The sequence below is a fragment of the Thalassophryne amazonica genome, chromosome 2 (genome assembly GCF_902500255.1).
Source record: "Thalassophryne amazonica chromosome 2, fThaAma1.1, whole genome shotgun sequence".
Lineage (NCBI taxonomy): Eukaryota > Metazoa > Chordata > Actinopteri > Batrachoidiformes > Batrachoididae > Thalassophryne > Thalassophryne amazonica.
This window is the reverse complement of record NC_047104.1, coordinates 18601769-18622465: the sequence shown is the minus strand read 5'-3', so window position 1 is coordinate 18622465 and position 20697 is coordinate 18601769. Positions and strand designations below refer to the sequence as shown.

Sequence of the window (20697 nt, the reverse complement as noted above, 5' to 3'; positions counted from 1 at the left end):
GGATGGCGGACTACGTCCATGCATTGATTACAGGGGGCTGAACGAAATCACGGTTCGTAACCGATACCCATTGCCCTTGTTGGATTCAGTGTTCACGCCCCTGCATGGAGCCCAAATGTTCACCAAGCTCGATCTCAGGAATGCGTATCACCTGGTTCGGATCCAGAAGGGAGACGAGTGGAAGACGGCATTTAACACCCCGTTAGGTCACTTTGAGTACCTGGTCATGCCGTTCGGTCTTACAAACGCCCCCGCGACGTTCCAAGCATTGGTTAATGATGTCTTGCGGGATTTCCTGCACCGATTCGTCTTCGTATATCTGGATGACATACTCATCTTTTCTCCGGATCCTGAGACCCATGTCCGGCATGTACGTCAGGTCCTGCAGCGGTTATTAGAGAACCGGCTGTTTGTGAAGGGCGAGAAGTGCGAGTTTCACCGCACTTCTTTGTCCTTCCTGGGGTTTATCATCTCCCCTAACTCCGTCGCTCCTGATCCGGCCAAGGTCGCGGCTGTGAGAGACTGGCCCCAACCCACCAGCCGTAGGAAGCTGCAACAGTTCCTCGGCTTTGCTAATTTTTACAGGAGGTTCATTAAGGGCTACAGTCAGGTAGTTAGCCCCCCTGACAGCCCTGACCTCACCAAAAGTCCCCTTCACCTGGTCGGATCGTTGCGATGCCGCGTTCAAGGAGTTGAAACGGCGCTTCTCGTCTGCACCCGTTCTGGTGCAGCCCGATCCTAGTCGCCAGTTAGTGGTTGAAGTGGACGCCTCGGACTCAGGGATAGGAGCTGTGCTTTCCCAGAGCGGGAAGACCGATAAGGTCCTTCACCCGTGTGCCTATTTTTCCCGCAGGTTGACCCCGGCCGAACGGAACTATGACGTCGGCAATCGAGAACTCCTTGCGGTGAAAGAGGCTCTTGAAGAGTGGAGACATCTGTTGGAGGGAACGTCCGTGCCATTCACGGTTTTCACCGACCACCGGAACCTGGAGTATATCAGGACCGCCAAGCGGCTGAACCCCAGGCAAGCCCGCTGGTCACTGTTCTTCGGCCGTTTTGACTTCCGGATCACCTACCGTCCCGGGACCAAAAACCAGAGATCGGATGCCTTGTCCCGGGTACATGAAGAAGAAGTCAAAGCGGAGTTGTCGGATCCACCGGAACCCATCATCCCGGAGTCCACTATCGTGGCCACCCTTACCTGGGACGTAGAGAGAACCGTCCGGGAGGCCCTGGCATGAAGCCCGGACCCCGGAACTGGGCCGAAGAACAGACTCTACGTCCCACCAGAAGCTAGGGCTGCAGTCCTGGACTTCTGTCACGGCTCTAAGCTCTCCTGTCATCCAGGGGTGCGAAGAACCGTGGCAGTTGTCCGGCAGCGCTTCTGGTGGGCGTCCCTAGAGGCCGACGTCCGGGATTATATCCAGGCCTGCACCACCTGCGCCAGGGGCAAGGCTGATCATCGCAGGGCTTCTGGACTGCTCCAGCCGCTGCCCGTGCCCCATCGCCCCTGGTCCCACATCGGCCTGGATTTTGTCACGAGCCTCCCGCCGTCCCACCACCATCCTCACGATAGTGGACCGATTCTCCAAGGCGGCCCAATTCGTGGCCCTCCCGAAGCTCCCGACGGCCCAGGAGACAGCGGACCTCCTGGTCCACCACGTCGTCCAGCTGCATGGGATCCCAACAGACATTGTCTCCGATCGCGGTCCCCAGTGCTCCTCGCAATTCTGGAGGAGCTTCTGCCGGGAACTGGGGGCCACGGTGAGTCTCTCATCCGGGTATCATCCCCAGACCAACGGGCAAGCAGAACGGGCCAATCAGGAGGTGGAGCAGGCCCTGCGTTGCGTGACAGCCACGCACCCGGCGGCATGGAGTACCCATCTGGCCTGGATCGAGTATGCCCATAACAGCCAGGTGTCATCAGCCACCGGCCTTTCCCCTTTCGAGGTGTGTCTGGGGTACCAACCTCCTTTGTTTCCGGTGGTTGAGGGAGAGGTCGGTGTGCCCTCGGTCCAGGCCCACCTACGGAAGTGCCCTCGGGTGTTACGTGCCGCCCGTTCTGCCTTGCTGAGGGCCCGGATGAGGTTGAAGGCCCATGCAGACCGTCGGCGGACCCCGGCTCCTACGTACCGGCCAGGGCAGGCAGTGTGGTTGTCTACTAAGGACTTTCCCCTTCAAGTGGACTCCCCTAAACTGCAGGACCGGTATATCGGTCCGTTTAAGATCATTAAGGTACTCAGTCCAGCCACAGTGAGGCTTCAGCTTCCGGCCTCACTGCGGATCCATCCCATTTTCCACGTGTCCCGGATCAAGCCCCATCACACCTCACCCCTCTGTACTCCCGGTCCGGCATCACCTCCTGCCCGGATCATCGATGGCGAGCCGGCTTGGACTGTGCGCCGGCTCTTAGATGTCCGTAGGATGGGCCGGGGCTTCCAGTATTTGGTGGACTGGGAGGGGCACGGACCTGAAGAACGCTCCTGGGTGAAGAGAAGCTTCATCCTGGACCCGGCCCTCCTGGCCGATTTCTACCGCCGCCACCCGGACAAGCCTGGTCGGACGCCAGGAGGTGCCCGTTGAGGGGGGGGTCCTGCTGTGTGGGCCGCTGAAGAGGAGGTACTGCTGGCCCACCACCACCAGAGGGCACCCTGCCTGGAGTGCGGGCTCCAGGCACCAGAGGGCGCTGCCGCCTCACAGGAGCAGCCGGGGTGACAGCTGACACTCATCACCTATGACAGCTGTCACCACTCATCTGATCAGCATCGGTATATCAGCAAGACGTCATCTCCACCTCTTTGCCGAGATATCGTTCTACCTGGAAGGTAATATTCTCAGCTGACTGCTTGACAGTAACCTTTTGTGATTTTTGTGAGTGATAGCAGACTTTTTTTCCAACGAGAGGTGGAGGTAGCTTTCCTGCCGTGCGGATTGCTGGGTGCAAACGCGCCCACATTTAATTGTTTTTTGTTCCTCGCCAGCAGTACCAGGTCCGACACGCGGAGGCAGTGGCCACCTGGGAGTTCGGGACTTGGCGGCTCCAGTATTCCCGGGGTCTGGTGGCGGAGGAAATCGTGTGGTTCCGGTTCTGCTTTGGACAGGCGTCTCCTATCTTCGAGCCTGCCCACACGACACCTTTGTGAATTGACTCTTGTCTATTGTTGTAATCTGTTGTATTTGTTGTGCACATTCACAACAGTAAAGTGTTGTTATTTGACCTACTCCATTGTCCGTTCATTTGCGCCCCCTGTTGTGGGTCCGTGTACCTACGCTTTCCCAACAAACATTGTTAGCATGGAACATTAAAACGGACCTAAATTTCACAGACATCTGTGTACACAGACATTAGTACACAAAACCTTCACCATCAACAGGCTTCTTGATCTGTACCTGTTACTACAAGAGAGGAAGCAAATAGTTGATATTACAAATGGAACCGTGTTATTTTTCTGGGGTCTGATGCCAAATTTCATGAGTAGACATTTCATCTTCATAGCAGTGCAGTGATGTCACAGATGCACTGAGGATTCTGGGACAATTGTAACAATAAATAATTGATTACTTGTTTTGTTAAATGGAAAGTTTGATGCTGGTTCTTCCAGTGAACGTGTTAAAGCTTGTGGACTCGTCATTGCCCCCTAGTGTTACCACTCAAGTTTTTCATCTCCCTGCTCTGTTTCACAAACGCTTCCTTTCTTTACTCTCTTCCTATTTTTCCTGTGAGGAACACAAGCAACAAGCAGATGTTTTGCGACCATCAGTCTGGTGGTGACTGAGGATGTTTCTGAATCAAATGACCTTGAACATGCACAAACATGCGCTTTAGACTTTCTGGAATTAGTCAGTGGCTATTTCTTGCTGATGTTCATATGACAGTCTGTTTGATCAATCTGGATTTTTTTTTACTTAAACAGTAAATCTGTTCGAACCTTTTCTCTCCATAGTTTGATAATTGAGGGGCCCTGGAGTCTTTTTGGTGGATGTTCTGAGTTTTGCGATTCATATTTCTTTATTCAAAGATTTCCACAAACTGTCAGGTTTTCCTGTAGATCCCTGAAATTGTAACTGGTAACATATGTCACGTCTGGCTTTGGTGATGGTTTACACCCCCACCTCCACCCCAGTTGGTGCAGACCTCGGCCTTCTGTAGCTCAGTAGGACTAAGTGATGTTTACTTTTGTTGCAGCTATCTGCTGCCTCACCTTCTGCCCCCAAAGCCAGCTGTGGACATCCACAGCTTCCGCCAGCAGACCAACAACACTCTGCAGCGCCTTTTCAAGATGAGCTATGTTCCTGCAGGATTTTGGGAGCGCTTTATTGCCAGGATGCTCATCAGCCTCACAGAGATGGACCTGCAGGTACTTGTTCCTTTCTCCTCTGCTGTGCTTTTATAGTGTGCAGTATTTTGTTCATTTCAAAACTCTTTCATGACACTTTGTACATCCACAGTCATTTGAGCAGAAAAGGAATGGCAGGAACCAACGATGCAGGAACTCTGTGATCTACAGTTTTGCTGGAAACCAACAGAGGAACCGCTGCAGTACCTTTAGGGTCAGACGGAGCCAAACCATCTACTGGAAAGAGGGGCTGCTGGTCATGTTTGATGGGGGCTACCTCAGGTCCGTGGTGGAAGGATGTGCTTCTGTCTCTTATATGCCTTTTGTCAAACCTGTGCTGATGTGTGATCTTTTTTTTTTTTTTTTTTTTTTTATACACCATTTTTGTGTACAACCATGAAGCTGTGACTGGTGCAACAACATATAATAGTGTGCATTTTTGTGCCATACGGTTTGCTCTATTGCATGGCTTAGTTAGCTTTTTGTAAAAATGCTTCCATGATGTTAAAAAGCTAAATGCAGCAGCCACGGTGTTTGTGGGGACATTCTTCATTGTCTATAGAAGCGGATTCAGTAAATAAAGATGTGTCTTTAGCTCCTCAGTGGCTCTCTCTTTGCTCAGTGGTGTGTCGTAGGTGGAAGATGGAATATCGTCTGAGTCCTTGTTATGTAAATGTTCCAGGTTTTATTTTATGCAAATCATTTTCTGACCATTGCTCTCATCAAGATACATTATTTGTATAGTCTTGATGTTAAGATCTAATATTAAGTTACTTTTTGTGTTCCTGAAGGAGAATAGTAAGTCCCTTCGGCTGCTCCCTTGTTTGCACTCGGGGTCGCCACAGCAAATCCAAGGTGGATCTGCATGTTGAATTGGCACAGGTTTTACGCTGGATCCCCTTCCTGATGCAACTCCACATTAGAGAAGAAATGTGGCAGGGGTGGGATTTGAACCCGGAACCTTCTGCACTGAAACCAAGTGCTTTAACCACTTGGCCACCACCCCTGCTGTGTTCCTGAAGGAGAATATCTGTTTTTATTTTCCTGATATTCTGTGAAAACATTCTGAGCATTGGTACATGAGGAATATATTACAGAACAGATAAAATAACTTAAGAAACAGACAAAAGTAAAGCATGAACATGGGAGCAGGTTTGTATAAGCTGCAGCGCAGCGTTGGCAGCTCATGTCGGAGTCTGAAGGTCTCACCCAGATCTTTGTGTTTCTGCAGCGTGGAGTCATCGGATGTCAGTTGGAAAAGCAAAAAGAGCAGCGGCATAAAGATCATCTGCCAGTCGGAAGTGAGAGATTTCTCCGCAATGGCTTTCATTACAGACCACGTCAACTCTCTGATCGAACAGTGGTTCCCTGGTACGTTCTGTTTCCAGCTAGCACTTTGAAAAAGATGCTTCAAAAATGTGGTGCCTTGACATTTTATTGACATTATATACATGTAAACGATACAGGGATTCCTGGTTCAAGGCCGCCCGTTCTCCTGTAATCTGCATTTACGTCACAAAAGCCATCCAGTGTAAAACGAACCAAATCAAGATGCAGCTCCAGTTCCACTTTTTTTTTTTTTTTACAGAGATAGTTTGAAGTTTGCCTACAGAAAATGCATAAGTTTCAGCTTTAAAACATCTTCCAACAGGGTGCTTGACTGTTGACTTTACCAAATGATTTGCCGGCCCTAGCTGGAAAGGTGTGTGAGTCCAGAGTGTAATTATTAACATCTGTTGTTCAGGGTTGTTAGCGAATAGTTTCTCCAAAAATCTTAGCCCTATCAATGGTCCGTTTAGACAGCGTTCATCCTTGACCCAAAATACATAAGCATAACAGATGGCAAATCTCAGCTCTCCCCAGTTTGTCTGTGATCAAAGTTATACGCACACATGCAGAGATTTTTGTTTTTTCTGCTTTCTGCTGCAAATAGGTGCTTTTATTTTTGCACACCCACATACAGAGATGGTGGCATAAGACATTAAACACACTACAGTTTTCACTCATGGTAATGGCAACATAACACTTAACTAAACTGACTAAATCAGTTGAACTATGAAAACACAACAAATCAATAACACTAACACTGCTAAACTGACATAAACCACAATAACAGCATTTAAAACCCCAAACTCCCATGGTGCACTGCAGCACAATGTCCATTGTTCACTGTTGTTAGCTAATATCACTAATTTCTCCAAGAATATTAGTCCTATTAACTTTTCATTTTCACAACGTTCATCCTTGACCCAAAATACATAAGCATACCAAACGGCAAATGTCAGCTCTACCCGGATTTTGTGCGATCGAAGCCATTTTCCACCCATGTCGTTTGGCTATTCGAATATACATTTTATTTTCAGTCATACTGTTATCAATGGACTGCATTTATATAGCGCTTTTCCATCTGCATCAGACACTTAAAGCGTTTTACAAATAATGCCTCACATTCACCCCGATGTGAGGGTTCTGCCATACAAGGTGCTCACTACACACAGGGAGCAATAAGGGATTAAAGGGCTTGCCTAAGGTGGGGGTGATTTTCCAGTCAGGCTGGGATTTGAACCGAGTATCTTCTTATCTCAAGCCCAACGCCTTAACCACTAAACCATCACCCTGGTCTTCCACAAGGCTCAATATTAGTCCCTCTATTGTTCTCTCTGTATATAAATGATCTTACCGATATGTGCTCTTAACTAAATATGCAAATGTATGCAGATGACGCAGTAATCTTTACCCAGGGAAAGAGTGACAAAATATCTGTAGAACTCACAAATGCACTATGTAAAATACATAAATGGCTACATAAAAATTGTCTTCTGCTGACTACCAAAATGATGTTCACCAAAAGACCAAAAAAGCTAGCCATATCCCATGTTTTCTTGGAAGGGAAAGAATTGGATCTTGTGAACCAATTCAAATATCTTGGAGTGATATTAGACCCAAATCTTACATTCAAAAAACACATCAAAAAGGTAACTAACACTGTAAAGTTCAATCTATCTAATTTCAAACAGATAAGACAGTTCATTACAACAGATGTGGCCAAATCTTACTTACACTGCATGATCTTGTCACATATACAGTATTGCATCACAACATGGTCCTTCACAGGAACAACCGTACTGAAACCAATCGAACAATTGTATGAAAAAGCCGTAAAAATATTGGACAAAAAAAAAACATATTTCTCATCACTGTCCAATCTTAGAAAAATATGAACTTTTAAGTTTTGAGAATTTCATGCTCTTTAAAATGTGTTGTGTTGTGTACAGGTCCCTACACAATTTGGCCCCACCTCCTCTGTGGAACTATATTAAAAGGCAAAGTAACAATGAAATTAACACCAGATCCTCCGCAAGGGGTAATTGTGAGATAAAATTTAGAAAACTGCCTTTGCTCAAAATGTACTCTCTATTAGAGGCAGTAGCACATGGAATACTCTCCCAACGACAATCAGGTCCAGCCCCACATTTGCTTTAATCAAGACACAGTTTAAAACATGGCTGAAAGATAACCAAACCTGTAATCATTACTAGTCAACGATATGCAGAAAACAATATACTTTCATATACATGCACACAACAATACATAGGTAAGCTTATGCACACCAGCACTTTAAAGAGATACTGCAGCTGTATCTCGCACTTTACCATCACGACAAAGCACTTTAATTTAGCACCTGACTGTACCTGTACACACCTACAACTGAATTCTACCTCAGCACGTTCCTGCACATAGGCCTGCACTTTATATTGAGACAACAGCATCTTAACCCCCATCTTGACCGGAACATGGCTCTGGGTTACATTAAAATATGATACTGTATTATATTGTAAATTATCAATGTGTTTTATGTTTGTTAAATGCTTTATGTTTTATATTTTATGTTTGGGGACTACAGATGGAAACTAGCATTGTTATAAATCCGGCGTATTTACGTTAAATTGTGTGCCCTATATACAGTGTGTGTGTGTGTGTGTGTGTGTGTGTGTGTGTGTGTGTGTGTGTGTGTGTGTGTGTGTGCATATATATATACAATTGTAGTTTCATTAATATGCACTGTCCCTGTCAAATAAACCAATAAGGAATGAAATGAATGAATCATTTTGAAATCCAGTGGCAGTATTTTGAATAACTTGACTTGGTGCTTGTAGCATGCAGCAGGCCAGAAAACATTACTTTACAGTGACAATTTCTACAGTCTATAGAAACAATAGTTAAAATCTCTGCAGTGAGTAAGTGATGAAAAAAACATTTACAATAATGTACTTAATAATAAGCCGTGGTGGGCACAGCTAACCAAAAGGTTAGCTTTGATAACCGTTAATCTGCTAACTGAAAAGTAAAATTTTATAAAGCTAAACCAATAACTTTTAGCATTGACTCCAGTATACTGGCAGCTACTGACACAACAATGACCCAGCGCTTCTGTCTCAGATCAGCCTTCTCTCAGCAAAAGAGACCTGTTGACCAGAGAGAAACGAAGGGGAGCAAAAAAGATGATTTATTTTCACAGCCATACAGACTTGCAGATCACAGGAGTCATGCACAGCAAGACAGTTTTGACTTATGGTTAAAAATTTTAAACAAACTAATTCTGGACAAGTTATTGAAATTAACATCACCTCTGTCTTTTACAAAGTAAAAATATTAGCTATATGTTTTAGTTTTAAAGTAATGCACTAATTTTTAAGGTTTTAGCGTTTACAGACACATCATCAGTGGTTGGTCGGTATATATAAAAACCAACACACAAGTTACTGTTACATGTGTTAAAAATAAATATGTACTTGCAAATATGTATTTTTTTTATTTGTAAAAAAGGCAATTTGAAAATTGAAAATTCTGTTTAAGTGATTCAGCACTTTTAGTGAATGTGTGGCAATTGGTATTCACACTGCCATCTACTGGATGGCAGTAGATGGCGTCCACTTTCAGTTGGCATAGAAAGCTACATATCATCAGCATAACAATTTATTTAATGACTGTAGGTGATCTGGCAAAGAGGTGCTTTAAAAGAGAAAACGACAAAGGGCTGAGCATAGAGTGTCTGTATGATGAGAGTGATCTCAACATTCCAAGCACAGGAACACTAAAGTCTGTCTAACAATGTATCTTGTTTTGTCCTGTAGTTTTGACAGCCAATGAGAGTGATGGCAGTTTCCTCATAGAGCAGTATGCCCCCTGTCCCCTGTGTGCCTCGCTGCAACACCAAGGACAGGCCAAGTTCCTGGCTGGCCAGGATGTAGAAGAGGGTAGACCTGATGGAGAAGAGGGTGGACACGACAGAGGACAAGTGCATTACTTCAACATGATGGACTGTGTGCTGACTGCTGTGGAAAATGAAGACATCCTCTGCCCACAGCACCCTGACCAGCCCGTCCCACTGCATGAACTAGTCCCTGAACTCTTCATGACAGACTTCCCCTCAAGGTAAACTGTCAGCTCTAACTAGAACAGTTCTCCATTCTGGACCTGGGGCACACCAGCGCTGTGGGACAAAACAGATGGTGTTGGAGTGTCTCAGGGGTGAGGTGGACAACTGCTGTCTGAATATTATTGAATTTTTTTGTAGTTTGTGTGTGTCAGCAGCTCTTCACGGGCTTGGGTCTGTCATGAGATTCAGCTGATTTTGCCATGTGCTCAAGAGTCTCCAACTAACAATCCATGAATGGTTCAGAAACGGGGGGGGGGGGGGGGGAATCTCTGTGAAGCACCACAGGCCATTGGAGCAGCAACTCTAAATGTTTATGCAACAGTCAAATGTGTTGTACTTGGTTTTCTTAGCACAGATCAACATTGCAGCTGTCCCCGTGCAAGGAGACTAATGCTTTGTTTGGGGACAATGTCATACTTCTCACCTACAGTGCATCCAGAAAGTATTTGCAATGCTTCACTTTTTCAGATTTTGTTGTTACAGCTTTATTCCAAAATGGAGGATTTTTTTTCCCTGAAAACTTTACACACAATACCCCATAATGATAATGTGAAAATGTTTTTGTTTTTGTTTTGTTTTTTTAAGATTTTTGCTAATTTATTAAAAATGAGAAAAACTAAGAAGTTACATGTACATATGTATTCACAGCCTTTGACGTGAAGCTCAAAATTGAGCTCAGGTGCATCCTGTCTCCACTGATCATCCTTGAGATGTTTTTACAGCTTAATTGGAGTCTACCTGGGGTAAATTCAGCTGATTCAGTTGAAATTTACAGTACAACTTTCCAGATGCACTGTAAATTTGATACATAGTTCATAACGCCTTTCTTGAAAGAGTCTGTGTCATACAGTAATCACACCATGCGATGGTCGGCTCCTCGTCCACTTTTAGTATAAGGAAACTGCTGCACAAAGTCCTGTCTGAGGCGTAAAATTAAAACCTTGACTCTGGTGGATGGCAGCATTGTCAGTGGCTGGTTATCATGTACAGCTGGTAAAATAAGTATTGAACACTTCACCGTTTTTCTCAGTAAATAAATGGACTGCATTTGAATGGATTGCATTTATATAGCGCTTTTCCATCTGCGTCAGACGCTCAAAGCGCTTTACAATTATGCCTCACATTCACCCCGATGTCAGGGTGCTGCCATACAAGGCTCTCACTACACACACCGGCACGTTTAGAAATACATGTCTAAATGTGCTACTGACATCAAATTTTCACCAGATGTTTTTAACACCCCAAGTAATACACACATACACAGAAATCGAAACAAATAAGTACAGACATTGAGTTATGTGTCATAAAATGGAATGACAGTGGGAAAAACTATTGAACATGCTTATTGAAATTTATTTAATACTTCATACAAAAAGCCTTTGTTGGTATTGACGCTTCAAGACGCCTCCTGTATGGAGAAACTAGTCAAATGTGTTGCTCAGGTGTGATTTTGGTCCATTCTTCCACACAGACAGTCTTCAAATCTTGAAGGTTCTGTGAACCTCTTCTATGAACTCTCATCTTTAGTTCTTTCCATAGATTTTCCATTGGATTGAAGTCAGGTGATTGGCTGGACCATTTTATCAGCTTTATTTTCATTCTCTGAGTCCAAGTGAGAGTTTCCTTGGCTGTGTGTTTGGGATCATCATCTTGCTGAAATTTCCACTCTTGTTTTATCTTCACGATCCTGGTAGATGGCAGCAGATTTTGATCAAGAATATCTGCACATTTTCCATTTGCCCTTCCTTCAGTTATGGCCTGGTTCACACAGCAAGATTTTAATATTGTCTTTAGTATTGTCTGATTCCAATCCAGTCATCGAGGGTAGGCTGGATCAGACTTAACCATCTTCTTGTAATTGTTTTCTTGCTCGTCTCCAAGAGTATTTGCAGCAACTTTATCTCTCTCCTTTGTTTCAAAAAAATGAGCATGACCCAAATACAGGACATCAAAGCATCTGGGTATTTGAGTGTTGAAGACTGTGCTTAATGCAGCTTGGATACCCTTCCAGAAAGCCTTTAACTGTTCACATCTTTATACTTCTCTTGATATGTTGTCTTGACATATCTAATGATATTCTTCCAGCAATGCTGTCCCCAGTCCATGGATCTGGATGTTGTCCACTGGAAGGACCATGCCTCTTCAGAAGCCTCGATCCCTGATTCACTTTCCCATTTACCTTTAATATTTATTAGAGTATTGTTTTTATTGTTATTGGAAAGAGCTGTGTACAGCTTTGAGATGGATTTAGAAGGGGTCATGGTGAAGGCATTTTTCAGAATGAGGTAAAATTCTCATTCAACCTCCAAAAAGTCAAAGTTACATTCATGATTGATATAAGAACATTTTTGCAGGAATCTATGGGATTTATTTAATCCCAGACCATATTTGTCCATCAAGCTCTCAAAGCTGTACACAGTGTTTCTCTGAGTAAGTGAAAAGAATGTTGTGAGACCATACACTGTGTCCATGATTTAAAGCTGCAGTCGTGTCTATTGGGAAAAAAAATCTGAGTCATAAGCAAACCATCGGAACATTCTCAACATTCTATGTTTCCTGCAAGTATTAATCGCCTTCTTCCAATCTTGGAGCATGTGTGTCATCCAAGGATTCCCCAACTTTTCCGACTGACTTATCCGCTATTACCACTTGGATGGGGAGTTGAGTTGACAACTTGCACTCTATCTTCTTCCATTTAGCTATGTATGTTTCATTACACCAGTATACAACCCCTGGCAAAAATTATGGAATCACCGGCCTCGGAGGATGTTCATTCAGTTGTTTAATTTTGTAGAAAAAAAGCAGATCACAGACATGACACAAAACTAAAGTCATTTCAAATGGCAACTTTCTGGCTTTAAGAAACACTATACGAAATCAAGAAAAAAAAGATTGCGGCAGTCAGTAACGGTTACTTTTTTAGACCAAGCAGAGGAAAAAAATATGGAATCACTCAATTCTGAGGAAAAAATTATGGAATCACAGTGATTGTTAACACTGGGGACACATTTAGGTCAGTGATTGTGAACACTGGGGACATATTTAGGTCAGCGATTGTGAACACTGGGGGCATATTTAGGTCAACGATTGTGAACACTGGGGGCATATTTAGGTTAGTGATTGGGAACACTGGGGACACATTTAGGGCAATGATTGGGAACACTGAGGACACATTTAGGGCAATGATTGTGAACACTAGGGACATATTTAGGTCAGCGATTGTGAACACTGGGGACACATTTAGGGCAATGATTGTGAACACTGGGGACACATTTTGTTGTGTGGGCCGCCAGAAGAGGAGGTACTGCTGGCCCACCACCAGAGGGCGCCCTGCCTGAAGTGCGGGCTTCAGGCACGAGAGGGCGCTGCCGCCACGGACACAGCCGGGGGGTGACAGCTGTCACTCATCTCATGCCAGCTGTCATCCATCTTCACTACATCATTCCACTCCATAAAAGCCGGACGTCATCTCCACCTCGTTGCCGAGATATCATCTACCAGTGAAGGTAATATTCTCTGCCGTAATCTAAACTGTGTCTTAGTCTGAACTCTTTTTGCAGCCGCTTTCCTGTGGTGTGCCTTATCTGTGAGATTGGCGCTTGGTGTATTCAGCGACGGCTTCGCTTCACACTCCAACCAGATAAGTGGTTAGACAGGAGCTGCACGAGTGTGTGTTAGAGGTGGAGGTGGAATCTCCACCATTGTTGTTACTGGGTGTGCACGCACCCACGTCTTACTGTTTTTGCTCCTCGCCAGCAGTACCAGATCCGACATTCGGAGACAGTGGCCACCTGGGGACTCGGGACTTGGCGGCTCCAGTATTCTCCAGGTTCGGTGGCGGAGGAAATCGTGTGGTTCCGGTTCTTCTCAGGACAGACGTCTTCTATCCTCGAGCCTGCCCACACGTCACCTTTGTGGATTGACTGTTTTGATAAATTCTGTATTCCTCTGTGTTTTGGTTGTGCCCTTTCACAACAGTAAAGTGTTCATATTCGACTCTTTCATTGTCCGTACATTTACGCCCCCTGTTGTGGGTCCGTGTCACTACACTTTCCCAACAGGATATCTCGGCCAGCGTCATGGATCCCGAGGGGCGGCAACCATCTGTTGGACAACCAATGGAAGAGCAGGGTGCACAGGCGTCTGCAGGAGGCGTGATTGGTGAGTTGCAGCAAATCCTCACCGCCTTTACTGCTCGGTTGGCTCTGATGACCGAGCAAAACGTCATCCTTAATCGCAGGATGGAGGCTCTCACCGCGCAGGTGGAAGCGTGCGCTCAGGACGCTGCTGCAGCTCCTCCTCCTGCTGACCCGGTACAGAATATAGACTTCCACTGGTCGTTCAACGACCCCCCCCCCCCCACCATCCCCTGACTCATACATAAGTGCCCCAGAGCCGTACGGAGGTTGTGTGGAGACGTGCGCGGACTTTCTTATGCAGTGTTCGCTCGTCTTTGCACAACGTCCCGTAATGTACGCGTCTGACGCCAGTAAGGTGGCTTATGTAATTAACTTGCTTCGTGGTGAGGCACGCGCTTGGGCTACGGCGCTTTGGGAGCAAAATTCACGGCTCCTTACCACTTATACTGGGTTTGTGAGGGAGTTCAAAACGTTTTTGATCACCCTAACAGAGGAGAGACCGCTTCAAACGTGCTGCTGTCAATGAGACACGGGCGCCAGAGCGCAGCCGAATATGCAGTCGACTTCTGCATCGCGGCTGCAAGGTCCGGCTGGAATAACGTTGCGCTCCACGCTGCCTTCATAAACGGACTGTCGTCGGTCCTGAAGGAGCACCTGGTAGCCAAGGAAGAACCGCGGGATTTAGATGGGCTTGTTGATCTTGTTATACGGTTAGACAATCGGTTGGAGGAACGCCGTCGGGAGCGAGACGGACGTGGCCGGGCACGCGCCGTCCCTCTCCCTTCCGGGTCCGAAAACGTTCCGCCCTCCCCACGCTCCACAGCCTCAATGCTCCGTGTTGCTACAGCTCCCCCTGCTGACGAAGCTATGGACACGAGCAGGGCTACATTTAGACCACCTAATACACAGAGGAGGCTGGCCCGCGGGGAGTGCTTTGTCTGCGGCTCGAGTGAGCATCAGTTAAGAGACTGCCCCAATCGGTTAAACACCAACGCCCGCCCTTAGAAACTGGGCTTAGGGTGGGCCAAGACATTCACGTGGGACATACACATATTTCCACACGACTCCCAGTTACAATCCTGAGCGGGGATTTAACCCTTCAAGCCCCAGCACTGGTGGACACGGGGTCAGAAGGGAATCTGCTGGACAGCAGATGGGCAAGGGAGGTAGGGCTCCCTCTGGTGGCGCTCCCTTTGCCATTGCAGGTGCGGGCACTAGATGGCACCCTTCTCTCTTTAATCACGCACAAGACACAACCTGTAACTCTGGTGGTGTCTGGAAATCATCGGGAGGAGATCGAGTTTTTTGTGACTCCTTCTACCTCCCGCGTGATTTTGGGCTTCCCGTGGATGTTGAAACACAATCCCCGGATTGATTGGCCGTCTGGGGTGGTGGTTCAGTGGAGCGAAACCTGCCATCGGGTGTGTTTAGGATCCTCGGTTCCTCCCGGTTTACATGCTAAGGAGGAGGTCAAAGTCCCTCCCAATCTGACGGCGGTGCCGATTGAGTACCACGATCTTGCTGACGTCTTCAGCAAGGATCTGGCACTCACCCTTCCCCCGCACCGTCCGTACGATTGTGCCATTGATTTGATTCCAGGCGTTGAGTTCCCGTCCAGCAGGCTGTACAACCTTTCACGACCTGAGCGCGAATCAATGGAGACCTACATCCGGGACTCATTAGCTGCCGGGCTGATCCGGAATTCCACCTCCCCGATGGATGCGGGTTTCTTTTTTGTTGGCAAAAAGGTCGGCGGACTCCGTCCATGCATGATTACAGGGGGCTGAATGAGATTACGGTTCGCAATCGATACCCGTTGCCCCTGTTAGATTCAGTGTTCACGCCCCTGCATGGAGCCAAAATCTTCACCAAGTTGGATCTTAGGAATGCGTACCACCTGGTTTGGGTCCGGAAGGGAGATGAGTGGAAGACGGCATTTAACACCCCGTTAGGTCATTTTGAATACCTGGTCATGCCGTTCGGCCTCACTAATGCCCCCGCGATGTTCCAAGCTTTGGTTAATGACGTCTTGCGGGACTTCCTGCACCGATTCGTCTTCGTATATCTGGACGATATACTCATCTTTTCTCCGGACCCTGAGACTCATGTCCAGCATGTACGTCAGGTCCTGCAGCGGTTGTTGGAGAACCGGCTGTTTGTGAAGGGCGAGAAGTGTGAGTTCCACCGCACCTCTTTGTCCTTCCTGGGGTTTATCATCTCCTCCAACTCCATTGCTCCTGATCCGGCCAAGGTTGCGGCGGTGAGAGATTGGCCCCAACCAACAAGCCGTAGGAAGCTGCAACAGTTCCTCGGCTTTGCAAATTTCTACAGGAGGTTCATTAAGGGCTATAGTCAGGTAGCTAGCCCCCTGACAGCCCTGACCTCTCCAAAAGTCCCCTTCACCTGGTCGGATCGGTGCGAAGCCGCGTTCAAGGAGTTGAAACGACGGTTCTCGACTGCACCAGTTCTGGTGCAGCCTGACCCTGGCCGCCAGTTTGTGGTTGAAGTGGACGTCTCTGATTCAGGGATAGGAGCCGTGCTATCCCAGAGCGGAGAGACCGATAAGGTTCTTCACCCGTGTGCCTATTTTTCTCGCAGGTTGACCGATAGTGGACCGGTTCTCCAAGGTGGCCCACTTCGTGGCTCTCCCGAAGCTCCCAACGGCCCAGGAGACCGCAGACCTCCTGGTCCGCCACGTCGTCCGTCTGCATGGGATACCAACTGACGTAGTCTCGGATCGTGGTCCCCAGTTTTCCTCTCAGGTCTGGAGGAGTTTCTGCAGAGAACTGGGGGCCACCGTGAGCCTCTCGTCCGGGTACCACCCACAGACGAATGGACAGGCAGAACGGGCCAACCAAGAGTTGGAACAGACCCTCCGCTGTGTGACATCCGCGCACCCGACGGCCTAGAGTGACCATCTGGCCTGGATTGAGTATGCTCATAACAGCCAGGTGTCTTCTGCCACCGGCCTCTCCCCGTTTGAGGTGTGTCTGGGGTACCAGCCCCCATTGTTTCCCGTGGTGGAGGGAGAGGTCGGTGTGCCCTCGGTCCAGGCCCACCTGCGGAGGTGCCGTCGGGTGTGGCGCACCGCCCGTTCTGCCTTGTTGAAGGCCCGGACGAGGGCTAAGACCCATGCAGACCGCCGGCGGTCCCCGGCCCCTGCATACCAGCCCGGGCAGGAGGTGTGGTTATCAACCAAGGACATTCCCTTGCAGGTGGACTCCCCCAAACTGATGGATAGGTTCATTGGACTGTTCAAGATCGTCAAAATCCTCAGTCCTGCTGCAGTGAAGCTCCAGCTCCCGGCTTCACTGCGGATCCACCCTGTTTTTCATGTCTCCCGGATTAAACCGCACCTCACCTCACCCCTCTGTGCTCCCGGTCCGGCGCCGCCTCCTGCCCGGATCATCGACGGGGAGCCGGCTTGGACAGTGCGCCGGCTCCTGGACGTCCGTTGAATGGGCCGGGGGTTCCAGTATTTGGTGGACTGGGAGGGGTATGGACCCGAGGAACGCTCCTGGGTAAAGAGGAGCTTCATCCTGGACCCGGCCCTCCTGGCCGATTTCTACCGCCGTCACCCGGACAAGCTTGGTCGGGCGCCAGGAGGTGCCCTGTTGTGTGGGCCGCCAGAAGAGGAGGTACTGCTGGCCCACCACCAGAGGGCGCCCTGCCTGAAGTGCGGGCTTCAGGCACGAGAGGGTGCTGCTGCCACGGACACAGCCGGGGGTGACAGCTGTCACTCATTATCTCATGCCAGCTGTCATCCATCTTCACTACATCATTCCACTCCATAAAAGCCGGACGTCATCTCCACCTCGTTGCCGAGATATCATCTACCAGTGAAGGTAATATTCTCTGCCGTAATCTAAACTGTGTCTTAGTCTGAACTCTTTTTGCAGCCGCTTTCCTGTGGTGTGCCTTATCTGTGAGATTGGCGTTTGGTGTATTCAGCGACGGCTTCGCTTCACACCCCAACCAGATAAGTGGTTAGACAGGAGCTGCACGAGTGTGTGTTAGAGGTGGAGGTGGAATCTCCACCATTGTTATTACTGGGTGTGCACGCACCCACGTCTTACTGTTTTTGCTCCTCGCCAGCAGTACCAGATCCAACATTCGGAGACGGTGGCCACCTGGGGACTCGGGACTTGGCGGCTCCAGTATTCTCCAGGTTTGGTGGCGGAGGAAATCGTGTGGTTCCGGTTCTTCTCAGGACAGACGTCTTCTATCCTCGAGCCTGCCCACACGTCGCCTTTGTGGATTGACTGTTTTGATAAATTCTGTATTCCTCTGTGTTTTGGTTGTGCCCTTTCACAACAGTAAAGTGTTCATATTCGACTCTTTCATCATCCGTTCATTTACGCCCCCTGTTGTGGGTCCGTGTCACTACACTTTCCCAACACATTTAGGGTAATGATTGTGAACACTGGGGACATATTTAGGTCAGTGATTGTGAACACTGGGGGCATATTTAGGTCAGCGATTGTGAACACTGGGGGCATATTTAGGTCAGTGATTGTGAACACTGGGGGCATGTTTTCTCAGGATTTGGTATGTGCTTGTGTTTGTTTTTAGTTACTTTATGTGGCTGTTTTCTGTGGGTGTTTATTATTGCATTTGCGCAATATCTCTAAAATTAGAAAGGTCTTGTCTCAGAGTGATGCTGAAAAACTAATTCATGCATTTATTTCCTCTAGGCTGGACTATTGTAATTCATTATTATCAGGTTGTCCTAAAAGTTCCCTGAAAAGCCTTCAGTTAATTCAAAGTGCTGCAGCTAGAGTACTGACAGGGACTAGAAGGAGAGAGCATATCTCACCCATATTGGCCTCTCTTCATTGGCTTCCTGTTAATTCTAGAATAGAATTTAAAATTCTTCTTCTTACTTATAAGGTTTTGAATAATCAGGTCCCATCTTATCTTAGGGACCTCATAGTACCATATCACCCCAATAGAGCGCTTCGCTCTCAGACTGCAGGCTTACTTGTAGTTCCTAGGGTTTGTAAGAGTAGAATGGGAGGCAGAGCCTTCAGCTTTCAGGCTCCTCTCCTCTGGAACCAGCTCCCAATTCAGATCAGGGAGACAGACACCCTCTCTACTTTTAAGATTAGGCTTAAAACTTTCCTTTTTGCTAAAGCTTATAGTTAGGGCTGGATCAGGTGACCCTGAACCATCCCTTAGTTATGCTGCTATAGACTTAGACTGCTGGGGGGTTCCCATGATGCACTGAGTGTTTCTTTCTCTTTTTGCTCTGTATGCACCACTCTGCATTTAATCATTAGTGATTGATCTCTGCTCCCCTCCACAGCATGGCTTTTTCCTTGTTCTCTCCCTCAGCCCCAACCAGTCCCAGCAGAAGACTGCCCCTCCCTGAGCCTGGTTCTGCTGGAGGTTTCTTCCTGTTAAAAGGGAGTTTTTCCTTCCCACTGTCGCCAAGTGCTTGCTCACAGGGGGTCGTTTTGACCGTTGGGGTTTTTCGGAAATTATTGTATGGCCTTGCCTTACAATATAAAGCGCCTTGGGGCGACTGCTTGTTGTGATTTGGCGCTATATAAATAAAATTGATTTGATTTGATTATTCTTTTGCTGGTCTCTTTCCTGCTTGGGCTTTCTCTGTCCCTATCTCTTATCTGTCTCTTGGTGCTTGATGGTGGGCGTGTCACTCTGTTTGGTCACACCCTTGTTCTGGTGCTTTCCACACACCTGTTCCTAATCTGTAGCTCATCACCTGTGTATATATGAGTTCCACTGGTTGCACTTGTCTCACCAGATTGATGCACCAGATTGATTCTCCCCAGCTAAGTCCTTCCTTAAACTGTTTTACTCCACAGATTGTGTTTTCAAGTCGTGCAATTGTGTCCAGCCATTTGTGTCCACCACTTTTAGCAGCGATCAGTAGCCTGATCCATTAGGTCCATTTAGATTAGTGAGAAAATTAGTGGCTCATAACTTTTAATGTCCACACTAAAGTAAAGCATTATGAGAACCACCATACAGTCCACAAAAATATGATTCAATAAACACCCAAACTGAGGCTAGCCTGTAGCCCTGGCTCATGTTCAGGCTTTCCTCACACAGTGGAGCCACCCATGCTCCACCTCCATTTATTATGGCACAGCAAGTGACCTCTGTGGCTCACCTTGGGGCCCCGGGGTGCTGCTTGTTTTTGGTGACTTAGCTGAGGACAGCACAGCTGTTATGAAATGTAGTCCATCCATTTTCCCCTGCTTCGCCATGGTGTACTTGTAGTGACAGATGGATAATTAAGGTAGATCCCCGGAGGATCGCAAAGTAGTCCCTGGCCACATGGGATATATCATCTCTTTAATTTGTTTTGGATCTGTCCCAGGTTGTCCTCTCCAGAAAGCTTTGTGAGGGAAGAATCCAGGGGCATCTTGATGAGATGCCAAAACACCTCATCTGGATCCTTTCAACACCGAAAGAGCAGTGGTTTTTGTCTGAACCAATCCAGGTGTCACAGTTCCTCCTTCCTGTTCTTGGGCTGAGATCTGCCAACTTGCAAAAGAAACAGATTCCAGCCCCTTAGATCTGTGATCGCAGAGTACTATGACCTCAAAAATGGAGCCTCTTCCCACTGTGCTGTAAAATGTCTTTGTGTTCTGGAAGTGGTCACATTCCAAAGAAGCCATCAAGTACACAACAAAAGGTGCACTGACACGAGCATGCCTTTGATTCACACACTAGCACGACCTGTGTCGTGCTGGAGAGTAAACTCGTCTTTAACGGGTGCAAACAGGATGCGAGAGGGGCGTCCGTATTTACT

At 47.4% G+C, this 20697-nt stretch overlaps 1 protein-coding gene across 1 annotated transcript in view; it reads left to right on the top strand.

Moving 5' to 3' along the window:
* The window catches only part of lrrk1 (leucine-rich repeat kinase 1), a 387270-nt gene that overhangs the window by 167537 nt on the left and 199036 nt on the right, over positions 1–20697 (top strand). The window contains 4 exon segments of the mRNA XM_034162532.1: positions 4187–4358; positions 4450–4619; positions 5569–5708; positions 9473–9773. Coding sequence (XP_034018423.1) covers positions 4187–4358; positions 4450–4619; positions 5569–5708; positions 9473–9773 — 783 coding nt within the window.